Below are 21,931 nucleotides of genomic sequence, written 5' to 3' on the forward strand. Positions count from 1 at the left end.
CAGTGCATTGCTAATATGCTAGTGCTAGAGAGGTCCCCAATTCAAATCCTATGGATACCTCCACACACTTAGATTGTGTGGAAATAGGAGGAAGCAGTTGATTACAATTTGAAAATTGCTAACAATTAAAAATGGCAACATCGTATAGTTGTGATGTATAATAATAGGTTTTGTCTCCCTCCTATGTAAAATAGGGGAGAAAATATGAAAAAAATGCACGTACACAGCTCCTGAATAAAAGAGAGTTCGCTATTTTGAACTGAAAGTTTTCTATTGACGAATAAACAGTATTCATAATTCAAAACATTAAAGTACATGTTGTGCTTTATTTTTGAATCAAAGCAAATGCTAAATGCAATAACCATGATTGTAAATGGCCTGGTTCTGCAAATGCACGTATTGTGGGATGATAGATGTTATATGCAGAAGTTGCTTGAACACGCACGAATTGAAATTTAGTCATTTCCATCCTATGTAGTTTAACAACTAGAAAAAACTAATAAAATTGTTTTTCTTGCAATCAATGAATCATAAATAGATAAGCTAAAACAATTTCTTTAATCGTTTTATTTCCTCAGTTATAAACAAAAATCAAATTTGCACCTCATTGAAAGACTTTTAGTTTGCTAGAATGAAAATTGGACTTCATTGAATCGAATAATCATATGTTGTATACGAGACACCGTGTTGCGATTTCTTTAACATTATACAATATATACAAAATCAGGAAGGACTTCCTCAAATTATGTGAATAAGGTTTCACTTACTGCAATCTAAAAAGAAAATTAATATGTTACTCATGACATAATGGTTGCTGCAGTAAACAAGGCCTCTCTTCCTCCTGCAACAAGTTCTAGTTCCCTTCACATATAAAAGATATTTGTTAGAAATGCTGAGCTACTCCACTTTTGACATGCATTAATCATCTCTTCAAGGCACATAAAATTTTTGCTAGAAAATGAATACCTAGAGCAATGTCGAACATTGAAATCAAAAATTCATATCAAATCCTCTATTTCAAACATCTAATCATTCATTCATCCATATATGTAATAAATTATCTAAACTCAACTAAAAATGTGATTGTAATAGTATAATAGTATATGCAGTTAACCTATAAATTTATAGTGAACACAAAGCATCTGGAGAAGGTATTGCATTGCCACACAAGGCTGACACAATTAATTATAAATTGTGTGAGCACGGTATTTGTGAAAGGACAGGTTTGAGATCCACAATTTTAACTATAGTAGTTACAGCATACCAAGCATACAAAGAACAGGAATGCACATAGAAATCGATATCCTAAATACCCTGAAAGATTTTTTTCCTCTAACTGTCTGTTGAACAATATTTTGAGAATGGGAAACATCCATTCTGTAAATTTTTAGTGTATCCAGCAGCTAATGTATTATATATCTAAGAGGCTAAGTTGATTACTTCATAAAGAATTTCATGAATAAATCTATTTTTGACAAATTATCTGGTATGTTCCACGGCATTTCAGGGACGGGGATGGCAGGACGGCAGGGAACCTGTTTCAGGGATGGCAATATATATTACTATATGTGTGTGTAGAAAGAGTCAAATTTATTTTGGAATGTGCGTGTAGAAAGAGTCAAAAAGAAAAAATATTTGTCTGCACTTTTCCCACAATAACACACTGTACCAGACCATGGCCAATGCACTTTTAATATCTTTCGCAACAGATATAATAACCAACTCTAATACCAGATCGAAAATTTTGAAGTTTGAGGCTTTTGAACAATGAAATCAAAAATTCAAGTTATTGTCATCTGTTATATAACTTATATCATTAGCTATGAATCTGGTCATGATATATTTATTGCTGTTATACTACTGCCGCTGCTATCATGATTAATTTTATTGCCCCTTATGATGCATGAAATGCATCAAAACATATATATAATTTTGATGTTTGAACATATATATAATATATGTATACATTTTAAAATATATATGTGTGTGTGTGTGTGTACGGATGTACCCGTACCCAAGAAAAAAAAAAATTGTCGAATCTGCAAATCCGTACCCGTATCTGTACCCAAATCGGTAACTTAGCTTCTAAAACATGGTTATATCAGCCTTAGCCACCTTTGGCAGAGAATTCATGTGGCAAAACCATAGAAAGGAGTGTCTTAAATCAAGTTATCCATTTCTTATCATATCTGGGCAGAATATCCATTGCCTTAGCTAATTTTCACACTTAAAATTTAGGCAAATTTTATATGCATTGCTGCCAGATGATGGAAAAATCACTTACTGCCACTTTCCGCTTGACTTGGTAGAAGTTCATATTGATTCAACCACTGTAAACGCATGCTTATGTCTTTATTGCTGATGTGGTAGGATTTTGGATGGGGAAAGTCAACAACGCCACTATTTCTGGATAACTATAACATGGCTCTTTTCTGTTTGGCATGCACATATATTTAGGCAGAGTTTTATGTTACTAATGCCATCACTTAACTTGCAGGCAAAGCTTTATATGACTTGAGCCAAAATCAGAATTTGGAGCAGAATTTGTCCTTGATGTTACCACTTCTTTTTCAAGTTCTGGCAGAGAGTTAGGATGGTTGAAGTTCATTGAACCATTGAATAAGTGCACCTGGACTTTTGGGCAATGCTTCTCTTCACTTGAACCAACTTTGCCAAGTGGAAATTTCTCCCCAGATTAGCAGTTCGCCGTGACTTAAGTGAAACTTTGGATGACTTAACCCAAGGAGGAGAAAATCACAAACTTAGCCACCCACCTGTTACCATCTTGAACAGCATCACTATTCTTTGTCAGACTTTTGACAATTACTATCATCATGCAAAAGTCACTGGTCAAAGAATAAAGACCATGACATGACAACCTTCACAAACTGATTGGGAAGACCATGAATTGAATTGGATTGACACACAAGTGATGATTACTTTAATGACAAATGAGAAAAAATTAAGTAAAATCATTGAGTTTCATAACGGTGCAACAACTCTAACCTATTGATCAGCACCATGTAAAAGGATTACCAAGACATTTTATAATGCTCTTTACATGGAACAAATTGCAATCATTTCACGGTTACAAGCCAAAAGTTCCACCCTTCCAAATGTGGGAGCTTCATTTTGTGAATTCTCTTGGTACTAGGTGCAATCCATAAGGGAGGAAATTTCATGCTAAATCCAAATATGGAAGGTATACAGCCTGCACAAACATAAAATTTGTGATTCATAGGTGTTGTGACGTTTTCACACATTACCCCATTGCAAATGGGGACCCCCACTTTTTTCTGCTTTCTAGGCTAGTTTTTGAGTCTTTTAGCTGTTTGCCTTTCATTTGAAGAAGTGTAACTGGTCAAGAATTAATCAAATCAAGTCACCTTCAAAATTGAAAAATCAAAAAATTTGGCTAAGGCATGGAAAAGGTTGAGGCATTCTAGCCAAGAACCCCGTCCTTTGAACAAACCCCCCATCCTTCTCCAAACAGTATGTCCAAGGCTGGACATTCAAGGTAGGAAGCTACACGTTTGAGACTAGTTCACAGGATTTGCTTACCAAATACCTCGTCCTTTGACTGAAGTACCCGTCCTTTGACTTTGATGACCAATCAAATGATCGATTTCAATGAACAAGTACATGATGAAAGGTGGTGAATGTTTGAAGCCTACTCAATGCAAGTCATTCAATGCGTGCGATGAACGAAGATGATGATGCACATACAAGGCGTAGTATTGGTTTGATGAGTTTACTTAATGCGTGGCGTGATTCGTGATGATTAGATGGCATTTAATGTGTGTGGATTGCTTTTACAAAAGGGGTTCCAAGGCTGTTCATTTAATGAATTAAGTTGCAAAAGGTCGAAGCCTTTCATTGAAATCAATTGCCACACATTTAATAAATGATATTTTGCCTTTGTAAATCGTTGAGAGGTATCTAAAATAAAGAGGCAAAATGAAACAAATTTGTTCTTCCAAGATGCCACGATTTTGTAATAAGATGCTTTCAGTTTAAAAGTGAAAATGATAACTATGTGATATTAAATGGGTGAGACCAATTCTAATTGCCAAGCATTTAATTATAATCACTAAGAGATCTGTGATGAGGTATTATGTTTTCAGGTGATTATGAGTTGTATCGATCATTTCATTTGATCAATACAACATTGATATTGCAGTTGATTTCACTAAGACAGTGATTCCAGATTATCAATTGAGCAGACCATCAAATCACAGTCACTCTCAGCGGCGACAAGGAGTGAATCGAATTTCTAAATCAAGGTGGCAATTTTCTGATTTTAGTATCAGCCCAATTCAACCACGCACCAGCCACGGCAAAGTCATTTGCAAAGTAGTTTAAACAGCAATGTGCTTTGATCAGTTATGTGACAATGATGTGGTTCCGATAAAATATTAAGGCGATTCCCATTTTGGATGCAACGATTCATATCGGAAGATCAATTGGAGACCCTCATTGGCGAACTTGATCAGCGAATTGGACCAGCGATTTTGGACAGCGATTTATGTTTGAAAGCCAATAATTTTGGCAAGTTCATAAAGGAAGGGCGATTCTGATTTTAGAATCAGCGATTTACATTTGGTCAGGTACAGTTTCTATTCGGTCATTACCCAGCCCAGGTTCAAATCAAGTGTGGTCACAGCGATTATTAAAAGGAGCCAAAGTTACCTTGGGCGAAATTGAGTTCTCTTTCACACGATTTTGTTAAGGAAGGGTGATTCAGATTTTGGACAGCATTCTGAGTCTGAATAAGACAATCACAGCGAATTACTTCATTACCAGAATGATTTTGATGCAGAAATACGGTGAGGATATTAGGTGTGACCAGCAATTTTGTCCAAGGAGATAACAATTTTGTTTGCTTCAAACACCAACGAAGTCAGGTCTGATCGAAGGCGGTTTTGGTTAGGACGGAGGCAAAGACATTCAAGGATTCAAACTTGATCACCCATAGTGGCAATTGACTTCTCCCAAACTGCGATTCTTATCATTTGACAGCGACGTTGCCTCCTTTAAGTATCCGCAAGATGATCTACAGTGAATTCTGGAAACAAAATTCAATGCCTACATCAACAACTTGCCGCACTCATTTAGAGCAACAATCTTGTCAAAAGACAACAAAATCGGAGTCTCAGTTTGTTCATGTTATATCACAGGGCTGAAATGCAGTATATCTCTTCAAACTGAGATTGGATCAGACCTTATTTATGATCAATTTGACCTTTATTTACTAAGTTTTGGTTCCTTGAATGCATTTTGATCATTTCTTTAGGCATTTGTAAGGACTGATTATTTTCATAGATGATCATTTTCATATTAAGGGTTAGATATTCATCCTAGGGTTACGCATCCTAACTTAGGCCGTTAAGTTGTTTGCAAGCAAATGTCAAATCGTGAAACTAATTTGAACAAATCTTACAGGATGAAGGAGACAGGATCCATTCTAGGCTAGAACGAGGTCCATCCAAGACATGAACAAGGCCCGCCCAACACAAGAACTGTTGATTTTAGATCAGATTATAATGGGCAGATAAATTCAAATTTTGATTTATGATTTGATCACAATCATCAATGAATATTGGTCTCTAACCTATTAATGATGAGGTTGATCAGTCAAGTAATGTATTCACCCTTCAAAGGAATGAATTCGCTGAAGATGATTGATTACGATCTGCAATATATATGGAGGTCAATCTTTACATATGTGTGCCTGACTGAAGAAGATGATCAACTTCTTTGTACAGAATTGTTCATGAACTGGTTCAATGAAATCTGATCTGAGGTTAGTCTGATCTGCACATAATAACAATGTTCGATCTTTATGAGGAGAGTACGAATTGCCATGTATCTATTCCTCCTATAATGTTTCTACGTTCTTTTAATCTTATTCACCTTAACCTTGCGATGTAACTCATATCATACTTATGTATGATAACGATTTACTTCTTTGGAAGTCGTGACTTTTTCTGAGAGTCACAGCCAAAACCAATTCATAATTGAATTGAGTTTATACACAAACCGAATCAATTACAATCAGTTATGCATAACTAACAACCAATTAGAGGTGAACAATAATACATTAGTGTAACAATTATACATTAACCGATATTGACAATCATTGATTAGACAAGTACGATTAGAAATCAGATATATATATATATATATGCATAATCTGAAGATCGAATTATCAAATATGTAAGGCCAATAGGCCATTCACATATTTGATCTCAGTTGATCAGAAGGATAACTCCTGATGCTACATCATTAACAAGAACAATGCATCCAAGGCAAAGACAAGATCCATCCAAGGCAATGACAGGGTCTGATGCAAGTAATCAACATGAGGAGCAACTATCAACATCAAGCATTCAAGGATGAAATTTTCACAATCTTGAATTTCCTTCGGAAATCCAAGAATCATTGCCAATATAGCCAAATGAAAGCTTAAGAATGCAAGACAAGAGATATTTCAAAAGAGTTAATCATAGTTAGAAGATCAATTTGAGCAAAGCCATCAACACATCAAGAGCTTGGATAATGTTGAAGTATCAAGAGATATGCCTCATTCAAATACAACTAGTGATGAGTTACAAAGATTGAGCAAGCTGAGGTGGTGCCTAGTCATCATTTATCCAGTCACATTATTTCATGAGAAGGCGTCAAGATTCAATGTACCTAGCTCATCTATCAAAAGAAGATAACTACCACATGGGCACAAAGTTCGAAGTACCTACCGTCACCATCTATTGGTTGAATTTTCTAAGAAAGACGTGTCCCAACGATTGTAAATTTATCATTGGTCAAGCATTAAATGCTTTGTCGTGGGTGTAACAAACCCTAATTAGGGTTTCTATCTTTCGATCTTGACCATTGATTGTGAATTGATCTGAACCATGGAATTGTAATGAGAGCACTATAAAAGGCCTCACTTCTTCATTTGTAAAGTTAATAGCAAAGAATAGTTAATAGAAAAAGTTCAAGAAAGTAGTAGAGTAGAAAATAATTAGAGTAGAGTAGGAAGAGAAGGCAAAGATTGTTGCCAAGACATTGTTGCAAAAGGCATGTAAACTTCATTGAAGAAATGGTGAATTTTGTGTTGATTCAACAATTTGCATGGTCTCTACTTCTCAATTTGATTTTCATGTTGTTTAGATGAATGGAAGACTTAGTGTATGATCAATGGTGAAATTCGTATATCCATACTACTAACACTTTGCCGATGGTAAAGTGTTTTGCATGATTAACTGGAATCATTTAGCTAAAGCTTAACTTCAATTATCATTCCTTCATTGACAGGCGTCAACTTGATGGTGTCTATGCTTGTAGTGGTGATTTGAAAATCATAAAGCTATCCCTAGGAGATTGCACCAGCCTTGTGGAGATGTTCATTGCATGTTGAAGCAAGACTTAGTTGAATTCCACCAAAGATTGCCCATTGCTCTTACATTCTTAGAGTTAGAATAGCCTTCTAAACCCTTATCCTTTTTCCTTTTTTTCAATCAAGTGAAATTCCTACGTTCTAGCGACATTCAAAGCATTCAAGCGGTTCAAGCACATTCAAAGTTCAACGTAAGTCCACCTTGTGATCCCAGCTCACATCATATACAACTAAGTCTATCCAAGAGCACGTCAAGACTTGACATTCGAGAACCTTGGAGTTGTCCCACTTGATCATGCAGCTTAGCATTTGGGAGTCTTTATTCAAGAGAGGATAGAATACTTAGTATTTTATATGTGTTGCATAATGTGTAAAAACACCATCAACAATAGGTCACCTCTATAACAGAATTACATTGCTCATTGGACAAAAAGGAGAAATCGCCTACCTCAAATGAACTTTTCAAGTCATTTTAAAGATTAAATAAGACAACTACTTTGTACTTCTCCCTATAACTCACCATTCCAGTGCCTATAACAGTGCAAATTTATAAGAAGTGATCTGCTGTGTCAAAATTCATTGCTACAATGCTCTAAGACTTGGTGAGTACTTGTGAAAGCCCTAATCAGTGAGTACTTTGCCACAACTTGTGAGCCAGGTCAGCTGGAAAAACTCATGGTTACTTGGCAAATCAACAAGGAAGCTTGCTTGGACTTGCAAGTCAGATAGAGAAACGTAGCTAGCGAAAAAAAACGACTTTTGTTGTCATTTTTGTTTTCAGAAATTTGTAAGTGATTGTTGGCTGATTGAAAGGATTTGTCAACCGTTGAAGTGTGATTTAAATAGTATTTGCTCAGGTTTTTAATTTTGGTTTCAGTTTTCTGTTTTCTTTTATAAAACTATGTTGTGCAGGTTTCTTTATTTTTCAATCTCTAGATTCTCTATAATGTGTAAGCATTATGCAAACTGGAAAGGGCTCTACAAGAAGCATGGCAACTCACATTGAAGAGAGTTCGACCCATATTAATTCCTCAAATTTCTTCATTCCTTGCAATGTTCCAGATGCACAACCTTCACTCAAAAGTAATGATTGGAACTGAGAGAAACACCATGAGGCTTGACTTATAGTTGCAAATTTCTGGTACTAAAAGAATATTCCATTCAAAGTGGCAAGCAGCCCATATTAAGATGGATTTATAAATGCATCTATTGTTGTCAATACAAGGTATAAAATAGCAATTGCATGATTTCAATGGGCCAAAGCTTCCAAGTGTGAATTTGGGTTGGCATAGATACTTTATTTGGAGCATGTGATTAGAGCAAATGGCGTTAAGGTTCATCAAGAGAAGATACAAGCTATTTTGGATTGGCCACCGTTGAAGACATTAATAGAACTAAGAGAATTATTCGGCCTATGTAGTTACTATAAGAGGTTTGTAAGGGGTTTTCTCAGCTTGGTGCACATCTTACAAATCTCACTAAGAAGGAGCTTTCAAACGGACAAAGGAGGCACAATGTACATTCAATAAACTCAAGGAGGTAATGAGCACTTGTCCTATTTTGGCGTTGTCTGATTTCTCTCAACCTTTTTTTTGGAGTGTGATGCTTTAGATTAGAGAATTGAAGTAGTATTTATGCAAAACAGGCACCCTATTTCCTATGAAAGAAGGAAAATATGTGATGCAAAGAGATTGTATTCCATCTACAATAAGCACATGCTTGCCAAAATGCATAAGTTGGCAAAATTCGGGCAGTACTTGGTAAATGAAAAAATTGTTGTTAGAACAAAACACACACAATTGAAATACTTCTTGGAGCAAAAAGATTTCAATGAGCATCAACAAAAGTGGGTCAGGTAAAATTTAGGCATATGATTTTGAAATTGAGTATGTGAAGGGAAAGAGGAATATTGTAGCAGATGCTCTTTCCAGGAAACCCACTATTAGCCCTTTGACAGAGATTTCAGCAGATTGGGGGGCTCATCTTTTAGTTGAGTATTCCAAAAATAATTTTACATGTGAGTTGATCGATGGCACTGTCAGACACAATGCACCACTGAGAGGGGGGTGAATCAATGGTTCTCAAACTTTTCCCTCTAACTAACCCTATAAAAGTATACCGATTAAAAGATCTAGCTGAATGCATACTTACCGGTTAGTGAGGAGACAAAACACAAATGCATTCACACAAAGGGACATCACATAACACCAGTATGTACGAGGATAACCCAAGATGGGAAAAACCTCGATGAGAAACATTGCAGGAGTCTACTGCTCCAATCCAGCCTCACAGTGAATCTCTATTACAATGTTTAGGGCACCAACCCCTAACTAATTTATGGGCTACACCCCAAAGGAGCTACAACCCCTGCTAGTTTATTGGCACCAACCCAAAGGAACTACAAATCCTGCACTGAGCTACAACTCATTGATCACAATAATAGCTTCACATACAAAATTAGTCATACTCTTACAAGTGAATCTTGTCACCCTTTCATATACCTCACTCTGTCGATGAGACTCCTTCTATACTGCACCGGCTCACTCTTCTGCTGCTGCACTGCCGGTAAACTCTACCGGTTCACCTCTGCTCTTCTTCTGCTCTACTGGATCTCCTCCTTGCTTCTTTTCTCTTCAGTCTTCTCAACTGTCTACCTGCCAGTACAGGTTACTACCGGTTATCTCTTCAGATGCACTCTAGTTGCTATACCAGTTGCTCAAACCATACCGGTGCACTCACTGTTAAACCCTAACACCGATTTAACTTTCAGTCTCTCAATCACAGTTATCTTCTGCTATTTTTCACTTAGACTGATCTGCAACACTCAATCACTTCGCAACAACTCTATCCTCTTCCATTCAGCAGCAACCTTCAATGATTTTGGCTTCCTTATTTCTAACTTGGTTTTCCCACCAAAGGTCAATTCAAAAACATGGGCAGTTAGGGTTTCCTCATCAACCTCAAGTCAAACCAAATCCAATCAGATCTTGTCCGATCTGATCGCCCAGACAGCTATTTGCACGTCACCGCCATTAACGCGCCTTCCAATACACATTTTCCAATTATAGAAAACATAGCCCTTTATCTCGACCTACATCTTTCAAAACGCCATTAATATCTCCGTTGTTTCCTTCTCGAGGTCTTCTCACAATCCGATTTCCTTGCTTCAATCCAAGCACCAACAACTTCCTGATTTTTCTTTGTCATTCATTCTTCCTCGAGCCGCACTCCTCTGATCCGATCCACAAATCATGGGATCCATATTAAATGCACACCTCTAGAAACACCTATCCCTAGACGACACTTTACCGACCTCTGCGAGCTTGCCACTTCATCTCTACGTGGCATCCACGTAGACCAACTGCCAGCTTGGATCTTCATGTCAGTTCAGATAGGATCATCGACCAAACACTCTATCGGTTCTTATTTTTTGCCGGTTTACTAACCCTGCAGGTATCTTACACTGTACCGATTATTCTTCATGTCTGCTCTTTGCTGAATCGTTGCTGGAACACCTTAACCGGTCGCCAGACATGTCTATCCATAGCATGCTCATTCTCATCAGGTGGGAAGACTTCTGCATCTGCACCTTGTCCATATTACCGGTGGACATACATACCGGTGCACACTCTTGATGACACTATGTCATCAACCTTCACCAAACTCCATCTTCAATCCGGCCATTCTCCTCTGACTACATCTGATCAACCTTGCCTTCTCCCTGATCAATTCGGACCATAACTCAACCAGTTTGTCCAAGTGACAAACCCATCATTCTTCATCTATCCTGGCATCTCATCACACCTTCTTTGTTGGTCTAGTGCATATCCCTGATTTCATACACTTGAGGCATTCCTTTGATTCACCGGTAGATCCGGTATGACCCTTCAAACACTTGTCGTTACCTCTTCTTCCTTATCTCACGGAACTATAATGCACACTATGCATAATAGGAGATAAGTTCCACTTACTGGTGGGAGTGAGTCCTTGTCATTTGCATCCTGCAATACACTCATGTGGCTTCCCTATTTGTGCAACATACCTTCAAATAGGCACATGTGATCTAGTTGGGGCACAATCACTGTCATTCATCTCTTCACATGGTGACTGCATCTTCATCCGGTGGGAGTCCTGTTGTTCTGCAACCTCAAAGCATACCGATGACCTGTATATCCTTCTCCTCCGGTGTTGATGCGATTTAGGTAACATTTTGCTTCTTCATCACAAACAACATCCAAGCATCCTGCTCAATGTCAACACTTCACTTATCAGTTGACATACTCTCCTTACCGGTGATACACTGTATCGGTAACCTATCCATCTCATCCACACAAGTCAGGCACTAAACTTGTGTATCAGTGACTCCAGTGGTCATCCATCTGAATGACATCCTCTTCCTTACCTTACTGGTGTCCTGCAACAGAAGGTGATATCAAAGATATCTCAACCTATACTCCTCCCTAACAGTGTTGCACATACATCTCTCATACTGGTAGTTATCCTATACCGGTTGACATCAATGACAACACAATGCCAACAATCTCCCCCTTTGGCATTGATGTCAACTCATGTAGTATCCGGCATACTACATAATCTCTCTCCCACTTTGTATGATCCAATGGATTCTCACTCATGTAGTATGCGGTATACTACAAAATCTTTCTCCCCCTTTGACAACAATGGCAAAGGGCACTGTCAGGATATCATTCCTCCTTGTATTTACCGATCACTGACAGAATTCTTTCTCCCCCTTTATCTTCATTGGAAGCATCTCCTCCTTTGATGCCACTTGTTACATTTTCTCAAGTCACAACACTTGAGATGGAGAACTCAACCATCAACTGACACCAATTGAGCATATAAATCTGATACTATTTGTTAGAGCACTCAATTGCAAAAGGATGTGTCAATGAATACTACTCACCTGTCGGTCAACCTGCAATCCCTCCCGTTTGATCCCAAATTTCTTTAGAATCAAATGTGATTGTACTATGAATACAACCAACCAAAAGACAAGTAGATACCCATAACCATGAAATTCTCCTGGGTATACCAGTTGCCATTTCCATCATCTACAGATTGGGCAGTCAGTAATCTTAGAAGTTTAAGTATGTCGGCTCAGCATCATAATCACTTGAACTCCCCCTAAGTCATACATCTCAGGTCCTCATCTTCAATCAGGTCTAATACTGGGGCACAAATCATCTCCATATACCAGTTGAGTTGTGCATATGTGATCCTCTGCTGATCTTTAGCTCCATCATATCCACCACAGTGTATGACATGATCCTGGATGTACACAATGCCATCATCAAGTCATAGATCAATCCAGTTAGCTCAAACACATGTGAGCATGCATGATCAACTGTCGGGCCAACATATGTCATTCAGATCTTTTCCAATACCACCTGAGACATAAACTTCACATTCTATGCTACTGGGGCTATTGCAATGATCTCCAACCTCATTGTCTTACGTAACTTGCAAGTACCTGTTAGCATTCATGCTGGTAACATCCTGCACGTATTGGTTTCCTGTACCAGTCCACTATCACTACTAGAGCACCTTCCTGTGACTCCTGACATTTTGTGTCACCTAGTATCTAATACCAATTGTTATCTTATCATATATTGACACAGCAATAGTGATCCAACTCTGATATGTAGGTGTGTAGCCAAGGCAACCTCTACACACACTTATCATCTCATTTTCTTCCTTCATACCGGCAGCAGCTTGTTCTTCCATGTGTCTTCTTCCACTGAGGGGGTGAATGATAAGTTCAGTGTATTACTCCCCCTAAGAACCTGCATCTCCTTTAGGCCTTAAGAGATATCGCTTGTGCACTGAATGCCCAGTGTCGATCCATGGTCTTCTTCCTCCATACATGCTTGATCTCAATCTTCTTCCCATTTACAGACTTGGGAGCAAGTCTTTCCTTCTTCTATTGATGAGTCCTTCCATTTCTTGATTCTGCTTCACAACCGGAAGTAGTGCTATAGTAGCACACCGCATCCATCCCAACTTCATGATTGGGGAATCTCTTGACATACCGGTCTGACCGTCTGCTTTTGGTCATGTCATTGTGACTGGCAACCGAAACCGCTGGACCTCTTGCTCCTGCAGGGACATTTATCCTTTGGTTCCATGCAGGTCTCTGACACCCACCTTTTTGCAGAGCAAAGTTTCTATACCGGCCTCCATGTGACTACAAGTTCCTCTTCCTACATTCAAACTCTCTGTGGCCAAATCCATTACAGTCGTAACATACAATATTTGAATTATTAGGGACAGCAAATGGATTCTTTCTAGAATAACCGAGAGAGGGGACATGCATGTATCTACTTCTGGATACATTTTGCTCATATGCATGATGTCTGTGAGATCTTATATTATTCTTTCTAGATCTCTTTCTACATTTCTCTGCCCTATGGCCATAAGCATTACATGCAAAGCAATAACCGGAGAAGGATGGCATATGACTTGCAAATTTATTCTGCCATGCATGGGGAGATCTTACCGGTTTAGCATCTCCACTTCTCCTTCTTTGAGGATGAATCCTGGGTTGTCCATTCTTTGCAGTCCTTCCATCTTGTCTCTTCTTCTCCCACACTTGCCTTGTCCTGTGGGCAGTAGCATTCCTTTGACCTCTGCCGGTAGGAGGTCCTCTTTGTTGTTTTTTCATGTTCCTGCTTTCGGTGAAGCTGTCTTCTCCCATTTTCCCTTTTCCTTTGCAATCTACATTATTCCTCCTTGCAGCACCGGTCTTCATTCTTGTTTGCAAGTCATCACCGGTAGTATTTAGGTCAACCTTCTTCCGAGGAGCATTTCTAACTGAGAAGGTTTGACCCTTGTTCTCTCCATTTGAGGAGACAAACAGAATGTCATTGAGGGGGCATTCTTGCTGGTGGAGCATTCACCGGCACCACTTCCTAAACCTTCAGTGTCCTTGGCATGCTTTTGCTTCTTCAACATTTTGTCCAAGGCATCACTTGTTGGCATATGTGCAGAGCATGATGACATGATGATATTGTATGTTGTCATTGATGTCAATATGCTGAAGTATGAACCGGTATGTTGTAGTAAGCAAACTGGCAAGAGAACCGGTATGATGATGTAAACCAGTATTTGTAAAAAAAAATGAAGGGGTATGTTTGTTCAAGGTGATCCAGTATGTTGGAATGAGAACCGGTAAATGGAAGTTTTGTATTGGGGTTTCATTTGGCATGACTACCGGTTGGTAGTCTCAGCTTCAGGGTTTCCGGTTGATGCATTCCAAGATTGTGTGATTCAACCGATGACATCTTGTGATGAGTTAGCATTGTAATGAAGACCAGATAAGTGGTGCCACATCAGCCTTGTGCGCATGAAGGATTTCCTTGAGGATCTTGCATGGAGATTGATCCTATCTACCTCGGGAATGTGCGAAGTCTCTGTAAACGGTGGAGAGCGCGTGATGAGTTATCAGCTTCCTGAAGCAGCAAAGAATGAACGTTGGAGAACGTCTTGAGATCTGTTCAAGACTGTTGTATTCGATGCAGTGTGATTAACGGTCAGAATTGAACCGACTGGATGGTAAAACCTAAATGTTTAGGGTTTAGGGTTTATGCTACCGACCTATCTGTTTCCTATAAGGTCGATGATGTTTTTCATGTTGAAGTTGTTGGCAAATGTTATGTGTGTATCCCAATGAGTGATACTTGATTCTTGCCAGACTGGAGAAGTGTGTTGATACCTGCAAAGTGTGATTGCAGAAGAAAAGGAGCTAAAGTGGATCTGCCTTGGCATTGAGTGTTGTTATCAGATCAGTGTATTACCTATTGACTTCTAACCATTTCAACAGTTGGAAAATCCCTTAACCGGGTAGCTTTAACAGGCTTTTGTGTAAATCCTTTAACAGGGTGACTCAATTCAATGAGTTCTTCAAATCCTCTTGCGAGGTAACCTTTAACAGGGTTCTAACCTTTAACCGGGTATTTAGCCATCCCTTAACCGGGTGATCCCTAGCAGGATCGGTTCCTAGCAGAACCTATTGTAATAGTCTTTAACCAGACTAGGCTCCTAACAGAGCGGATTTCAAAAGAGTTCAAGAACAGTTTGTGGGTATTCATCCCCACCGTGGTTTTTACCAGTTGGGTTCCCACGTGAAAAATCAGTGTGTCATGTGTGATGCCTTTCATGTGATGGTCTAGTGTTTTATGTCAAACTGGTAAAATATGTTGAACTAGCAGTCATTATATTTTTGATGATAGATTACTTGTTTATGCATAAGGGTGAAGTGGAGATGAGGTATTAGATTGTATGGAAAGCTAAGGGTTACCGGTTTATGTCTTTCACATTCTCACTGTGTTTTACTGGTAGTAATCTAATTTAGACCGGTGTTATTGCTTACCAATCAAAGTTCAGTGTGTGCAGTCAAACCGGTTAAGGAAAAGTGTTTTTGCATGTACTGATTCACCCCCCCCTCTCAGTACCGGTTTGGTACTAACTGTTCATCATTTATTCATCAATTGGTATCAGAGCATTTTCCAGGTCGTCTGTGTTGTAAGCTTAACCGCTTGAGGAAAAGATCCTACTCTAATGATGAAGAGGGAAGGTCCAAAGTTCAACAGAGACAACTTTAAAATATGGAAGGACAAAATAAAGATATACATCAGAAGCATGGGTGCTCAACACTAGAGCTATGTTGAGAATGCTTATGTTATCCCTACCGGTTCTCTCACCGATGATCAAAAGAGAGACATTTAGGAGAATGGGCAAGTCATGGAAGCCCTAATCAGCAGTCTATCTGACATTGAGTTTATTGACGTTCAGGATAAAGACAATCCCAAAGAAGTATGGGATGCTCTTGAGAATATCTATGGTGGTGATGAGCATGTGAAACAAGCTAAGGAAGAAAGCCTTAGGGGAAAGTTTGAAGACATGCGGATGGTTGAAGGAGAGACCATTCAACAATATGGAATAAGAATCAGAACTGTTGTTGGAGACATCAAGAGTGCAGGTGGTATAATAGATGATTCCACTATCGTTAGCAAAGTCTTGAGATCCTTATTACCGGTCTATGCAATAAGGGTTGCTGCTATTCAGGAGTTGAGATCTATAGATAAGACAAAGGTATCCCTAGACTCCATCATTGCTAAGTTGACAGCTTATGAGCTAAATAATTATGATGGCAGTATTCAGAAGACTGAATCAGCCTTTAGAGCATCTGCTGCACCATCTAGAAAGGGTAAAGAAGCTAGTACCAGTTGTGAACCAAGACAAAGCAGAGAAATGGATGATGAGGAGATCCTGATGGAATTTGAAGCTCTTCTTGCCAAGAGACTTCCTAAGGGAACTGGTAAATACAGAGGTAAGCTCCCTTTGAAAAACTTCTCTTGCAAGAGGATAGGACACATTGCTGTAAACTGTCATAATGGTGATAACAAGGACAAACTGGAGAAGTTCAAAAAGTTCAAAGGAGGAAACAGGAGAAACTGTTTTGTAGAAGTTGATGAAGGTGTCACTGATGAGGAATCAGAAGATGAAGAAAGTGAAGACATTGTGTTTGTAGCAGTTAAGGAAGATGTGTCAGACAAGAAGGCTCTTGTCTCCCGCTTTGATAATTCCAACGAGTGGATTATTGACAGTGGCTGTTCTCACCATATGACTAGTGACCGGAGTAAGTTTCTCTCTCTGGAAGAGTATGATGGTGGTGTGGTTCGTTTTGGTAATGATGCACCATGTATGGTAAAAGGCAGAGGGTCCATCTCTCTGAATGGATAAAGCAATGCTGATAATGAGTATTGGGTAGAAGGTCTCAGACACAACCTTTTGAGTGTTGCCCAGCTGAATGATAATGGACTCACTCTGGAATTCAGAGATGGAGTGTGTAAAATAAAAGCTAAGAGTGGTCAACAAATGGCCACCGGTATGCAGACCAAAGGTAACCTATTTCAGCTGAATGCAAATATCAGTACATGTCCAATGGCTAAGTTTGATGATAGCTGGATATGGCATAGGAGACTCTGCCATGTAAACTTTGATAATATTGTGAAGGCCAGTAAGGTCAAGGCAGTTAAAGGATTATCTATGTTGAGCAAACCAGAGAATCCTTTGTGCAGAGAGTGTCAACTGGGGAAAATGTCTTCCTCAACCTTCAAAGGTAAATCTTTCACTGCAGACAATTTACTTGATCTTGTGCATACTGATTCGTGTGGTCCTATGAAAACTAAGAGTGTGCAGGGAGATAGGTATTTTATGATTCTTACTGATGATTGCTCAATAATGATGTGGGTCACATTCTTGAAGGACAAGTCTGAAGCCTTTGGAAAGTTCAAACCCTTCAAAGAAAAGTTGCTCACACCTTTTGGAGAGAAGAGGTGAGCATTGCAGTCTACACAATGAACCGGGTACTCATCAAAAAGGGTAAGGATAAAACACCTTATGAGTATTGGACCAGTAAGACACCAGTGGTAAGCTACTTTAGAGTGTTTGGTAGCAAATGTTATATCAAGAGGAGTGAACATCAAAGCAAGTTTGATGCAAAATGTGATGAGGGAATATTCTTAGGGTATTCCACAAAGAGCAAAACTCTCAAATGTTTCAACAATAGGACTCAGAGAATTGTTGATAGCATCAATGTTAGAGTTGATGAAACCTCTGAGAAACCTGAGGAAACCGGCAGTGAGCAAGTAGGAGAGGAACCGGTAGTAACCTTCTGGGAACCGGTTGCAAAACAACCTAGCACCAGTAACAGTGCTCCAACACTAGCAGATGCTGATGCTGATGCTGATGAAGATGAGGATGAAGAAGAAAAGCAAGAGGAAACAACTAAGATCATTCCTAGGTATGTAAAGTTGAATCATGATCCAAAGAAGATCATAGGAGATAAGGATGCAGGAATTCTTACAAGAAGAAAGGTCAGAGAAAATTCTTGCATGATCTCTGAATTTGAGCCTAAAACATTTAAAGAGACACATAAAGATGAAGACTGGATCAAGGCAATGGAAGAGGAACTTGACCAAATAGAAAAGAATGGTACATGGTCTTTGGTACCCAGACCTGAGCATAAAAATGTCATAGGCACCAAATGGGTTTTTAGAAATAAGTTGAACGAAGATGGCACAGTGGTAAGAAACAAAGCCAGGCTGGTGTGCAAAGGATATGCTCAAGAAGAAGGAAAAAACTATGGAGAAACCTTTGCTCCAGTAGCCAGATTGGAAGGAGTTTGTATGCTTCTTGCATATGCAGCCTTCAAGGGATTCAAAGTATACCAAATGGATGTAAAATCTGCATTCCTGAATGGAATACTAGAAGAGGAGGTGTATATAGAGCAACCAGATGGGTTTGCCCTATCAGAAGACAGTGACATGGTGTGTAGGCTACATAAAGCCTTGTATGAACTAAAGCAGGCACCTAGAGCATGGTATGAACGCTTGCACTCCCATCTTGTGAAGATTGGATTTGAGAGAACAAGTCAAGATAGCAATATCTATCTGAAGTCAGAAGGAGATCAGATTCTAATCTGTGAGGTATTTGTTGATGACAATTTTTGGAGGAGATGACAAGATGAGTCATGATTTTGCAGATGAGATGAAAAAGGAATTTGAGATGTCACTTATAGGGGAGATTAAGTTCTTCATTAGACTACAGATTCAACAAATGAAAGATGGAATCTTTATCACTCAATCCAAGTATGTCAAAGAGGTGTTGAAGACCTTTGGCATGGAAGACAACAAACCGGTTGGTACATCGATGGTGACCAGTTGTAAACTATCAAAGGAGGATGACTCAACGTTGGTAAATGAGAAGGAATACCGATCAATGATTGGTAAGTTGCACTATGTAGTACATAGCAGACCGGACATTGCACATGCAGTGGGCATTACTGCACGGTTCCAAAAAAGCCCAAAAAAATCCCACTTGGTAGCAGTCAAGCAAATTCTGAGATATCTGAAGGGAACTATTGACTATGGATTATGGTATCCATACAATAATGATTTCAACCTGAAAGTGTTTACAGATGCTGATTGGGCTGGTAATGTGGACGACCGGAAGAGCACAACCGGTGGTGCATTCTTTCTTGGTGGTAGACTAGTCTCATGGATGAGTAAGAATCAGAATTGTATCTCTCAGTCTATAGCAGAAGCGGAGTATGTTGCAGCATTTATGAACTGCACCCAGACAATTTGGATAAAGCATGTATTAAATGGCTTCAAAGTTCCTGTATCTAAACCAGTAAGTATATTTTGTGACAACACAAGTGCAATTAACATCTCCAAGAATTCGGTTTTACATGGTAGAACCAAGCACTTCGAGCTCAAGTATCATTTCTTGAGGGAGAAGGTTTAGAACAAAGAAATTGTATTGAAACATGTTTCCAATAAGGAGCAGTTAGCAGACATATTCACCAAGCCTCTACCGAAGGCTACCTTTACCTATTTGAGAGGTGAATTACGGGTGTTGCCCCTTCAAGAGGTGAACTAAAGGTGTGTGCTCCACATCAGTTAGGTCTTACATTGATATATCTTTTTCAGGATTGGTGTGTTGAAGGATGCTACTCCTTAGGGGGAGCAGCATAGTGGAACATAAATGTGTATGCATCCACTTTGGCATTGTTGTCAAAGCGGGAAAAGATGTGAAGTGGAAAAGATATCTGTCGTAGTGGGGAGAAGATGTGAAGCAGAAGCAGAAAGATATCCTTGTATATTGCCATCAATGCCAAAGGGGGAGATTGTTGGCATATGTGCAGAGCATGATGAAATGATGATATTGCATGTTGTCATTGATGTCAATATGCTGAAGTATGAACCGGTATGTTGTAGTAAGCAAACTGGCAAGAGAACCGATATGATGATGTAAACTAGTATTTGTAAAAAAAAGTGAAGCGGTATGTTTGTTCAAGGTGAACCGGTATGTTGGAATGAGAACCGGTAAATGGAAGTTTTGTATTGGGGTTTCATTTGGCATGACTACCGGTTGGTAGTCTCAGCTTCAGGGTTTCCGGTTGATGCATTCCAAGATTGTGCGATTCAACCGATGACATCTTGTGATGGGTTAGCATTGTAATGAAGACCAGATAAGTGGTGCCACGTCAGCCTTGTGCATGTGAAGGATTTCCTTGAGGATCTTGCATGGAGATTGATCCTATCTACCTCGGGAATGTGCGAAGTCTCTGTAAATGGTGGAGAGCGCGTGATGAGTTATCAGCTTCTTGAAGCGGCAAAGAATGAACGTTGGAGAACGTCTTGAGATCTGTTCAAGACTGTTGTATTCGATGCAGTGTGAATAACGTTCAGGATTGAACCGACTGGATGGTAAAACCTAAATGTTTAGGGTTTAAGGTTTATGCTACCGACCTATCTGTTTCCTATAAGGTCGATGATGTTTTTCATGTTGAAGTTGTTGGCAAATGTTATGTGTGTATCCCAATGAGTGATACTTGATTCTTGCCAGACCGGAGAAGTGTGTTGATACCTGCAAAGTGTGATTGCAGAAGAAAAGGAGCTAAAGTGGATCTGCCTTGGCATTGAGTGTTGTTATCAGATCAATGTATTACCTGTTGACTTCTAACCATTTCAGCAGTTGGAGAATCCCTTAACCGGGTAGCTTTAACAGGCTTTTGTGTAAATCCTTTGACAAGGTGACTCAATTCAATGAGTTCTTCAAATCCTCTTGCGAGGTAACCTTTAACAAGGTTCTAACCTTTAACCGAGTATTTAGCCATCCCTTAACCGGGTGATCCCTAGCAAGATCGGTTCCTAGCAAAACCTATTGTAATAGTCTTTAACCAGACTAGGCTCCTAACAAAGCGGATTTCAAAAGAGTTCAAGAACAGCTTGTGGGTATTAATCCCCACCGTGGTTTTTACCAATTGGGTTTCCACGTGAAAAATCAGTGTGTCATGTGTGATGCCTTTCATGTGATAGTCTAGTGTTTTATGTCAAACTGGTAAAATTTGTTGAACTAGCAATCATTATATTTTTGATGATAGATTACTTGTTTATGCATAAGGGTGAAGTGGAGATGAGGTATTAGATTGTATGGAAAGCTAAGGGTTACCGGTTTATGTCTTTCACATTCTCACTGTGTTTTACCAGTATTAATCTGATTTAGACCGGTGTTATTGCTTACCAGTCAAAGTTCAGTGTGTGCAATCAAACCGGTTAAGGAAAAGTGTTTTTGCGTGTACTAATTCACCCCCCCCTCTTAGTACCGGTTTGGTACTAACTGTTCATCATTTATTCATCATCATTGCTGCCATCAAACCAGATTCTTACCTTGAGCTCATCCTGACATTTCTCAAGGCCATTTCGAAGAATCTCCATTTCTCCAACCAGCTGCAGATATTCTTTATCTTTAACTTCTAGCACAGATGCTAGATCATTACACCGGCACTCCTTGGTGCCTTCTTCTTGAGACTTCAACTCTGAGATGCATTTCTCAAATTCTTCAAGGCATTTAGTCAACCGGTTCTACTCCACTATAGTAGCATTCTTAAATAGCTTGTATTCGTTTCTTACTCTATTGAGTTCTTCAAGTGCATTTACAAGC

At 39.1% G+C, this 21,931-nt stretch overlaps 1 protein-coding gene across 7 annotated transcripts in view; it reads right to left on the reverse strand.

The window, feature by feature from the left end:
* Nucleotides 1–539: 539 nt before the first annotated feature.
* Nucleotides 540–21,931, reverse strand: part of LOC131065538 (negative regulator of systemic acquired resistance SNI1) — a 175,869-nt gene continuing 154,477 nt past the window's right edge. For all 7 annotated transcript variants that reach the window (XM_059219776.1, XM_058000063.2, XM_058000064.2 and 4 more), the window contains one exon: nucleotides 540–861. In XM_059219776.1, coding sequence (XP_059075759.1) covers nucleotides 798–861 — 64 coding nt within the window. In that variant the 3' untranslated portion in view covers nucleotides 540–797. The remainder of the gene's footprint in view (nucleotides 862–21,931) is intronic.

The sequence above is a fragment of the Cryptomeria japonica genome, chromosome 4, assembly GCF_030272615.1.
Source record: "Cryptomeria japonica chromosome 4, Sugi_1.0, whole genome shotgun sequence".
NCBI classification, from domain to species: Eukaryota; Viridiplantae; Streptophyta; class Pinopsida; order Cupressales; family Cupressaceae; genus Cryptomeria; species Cryptomeria japonica.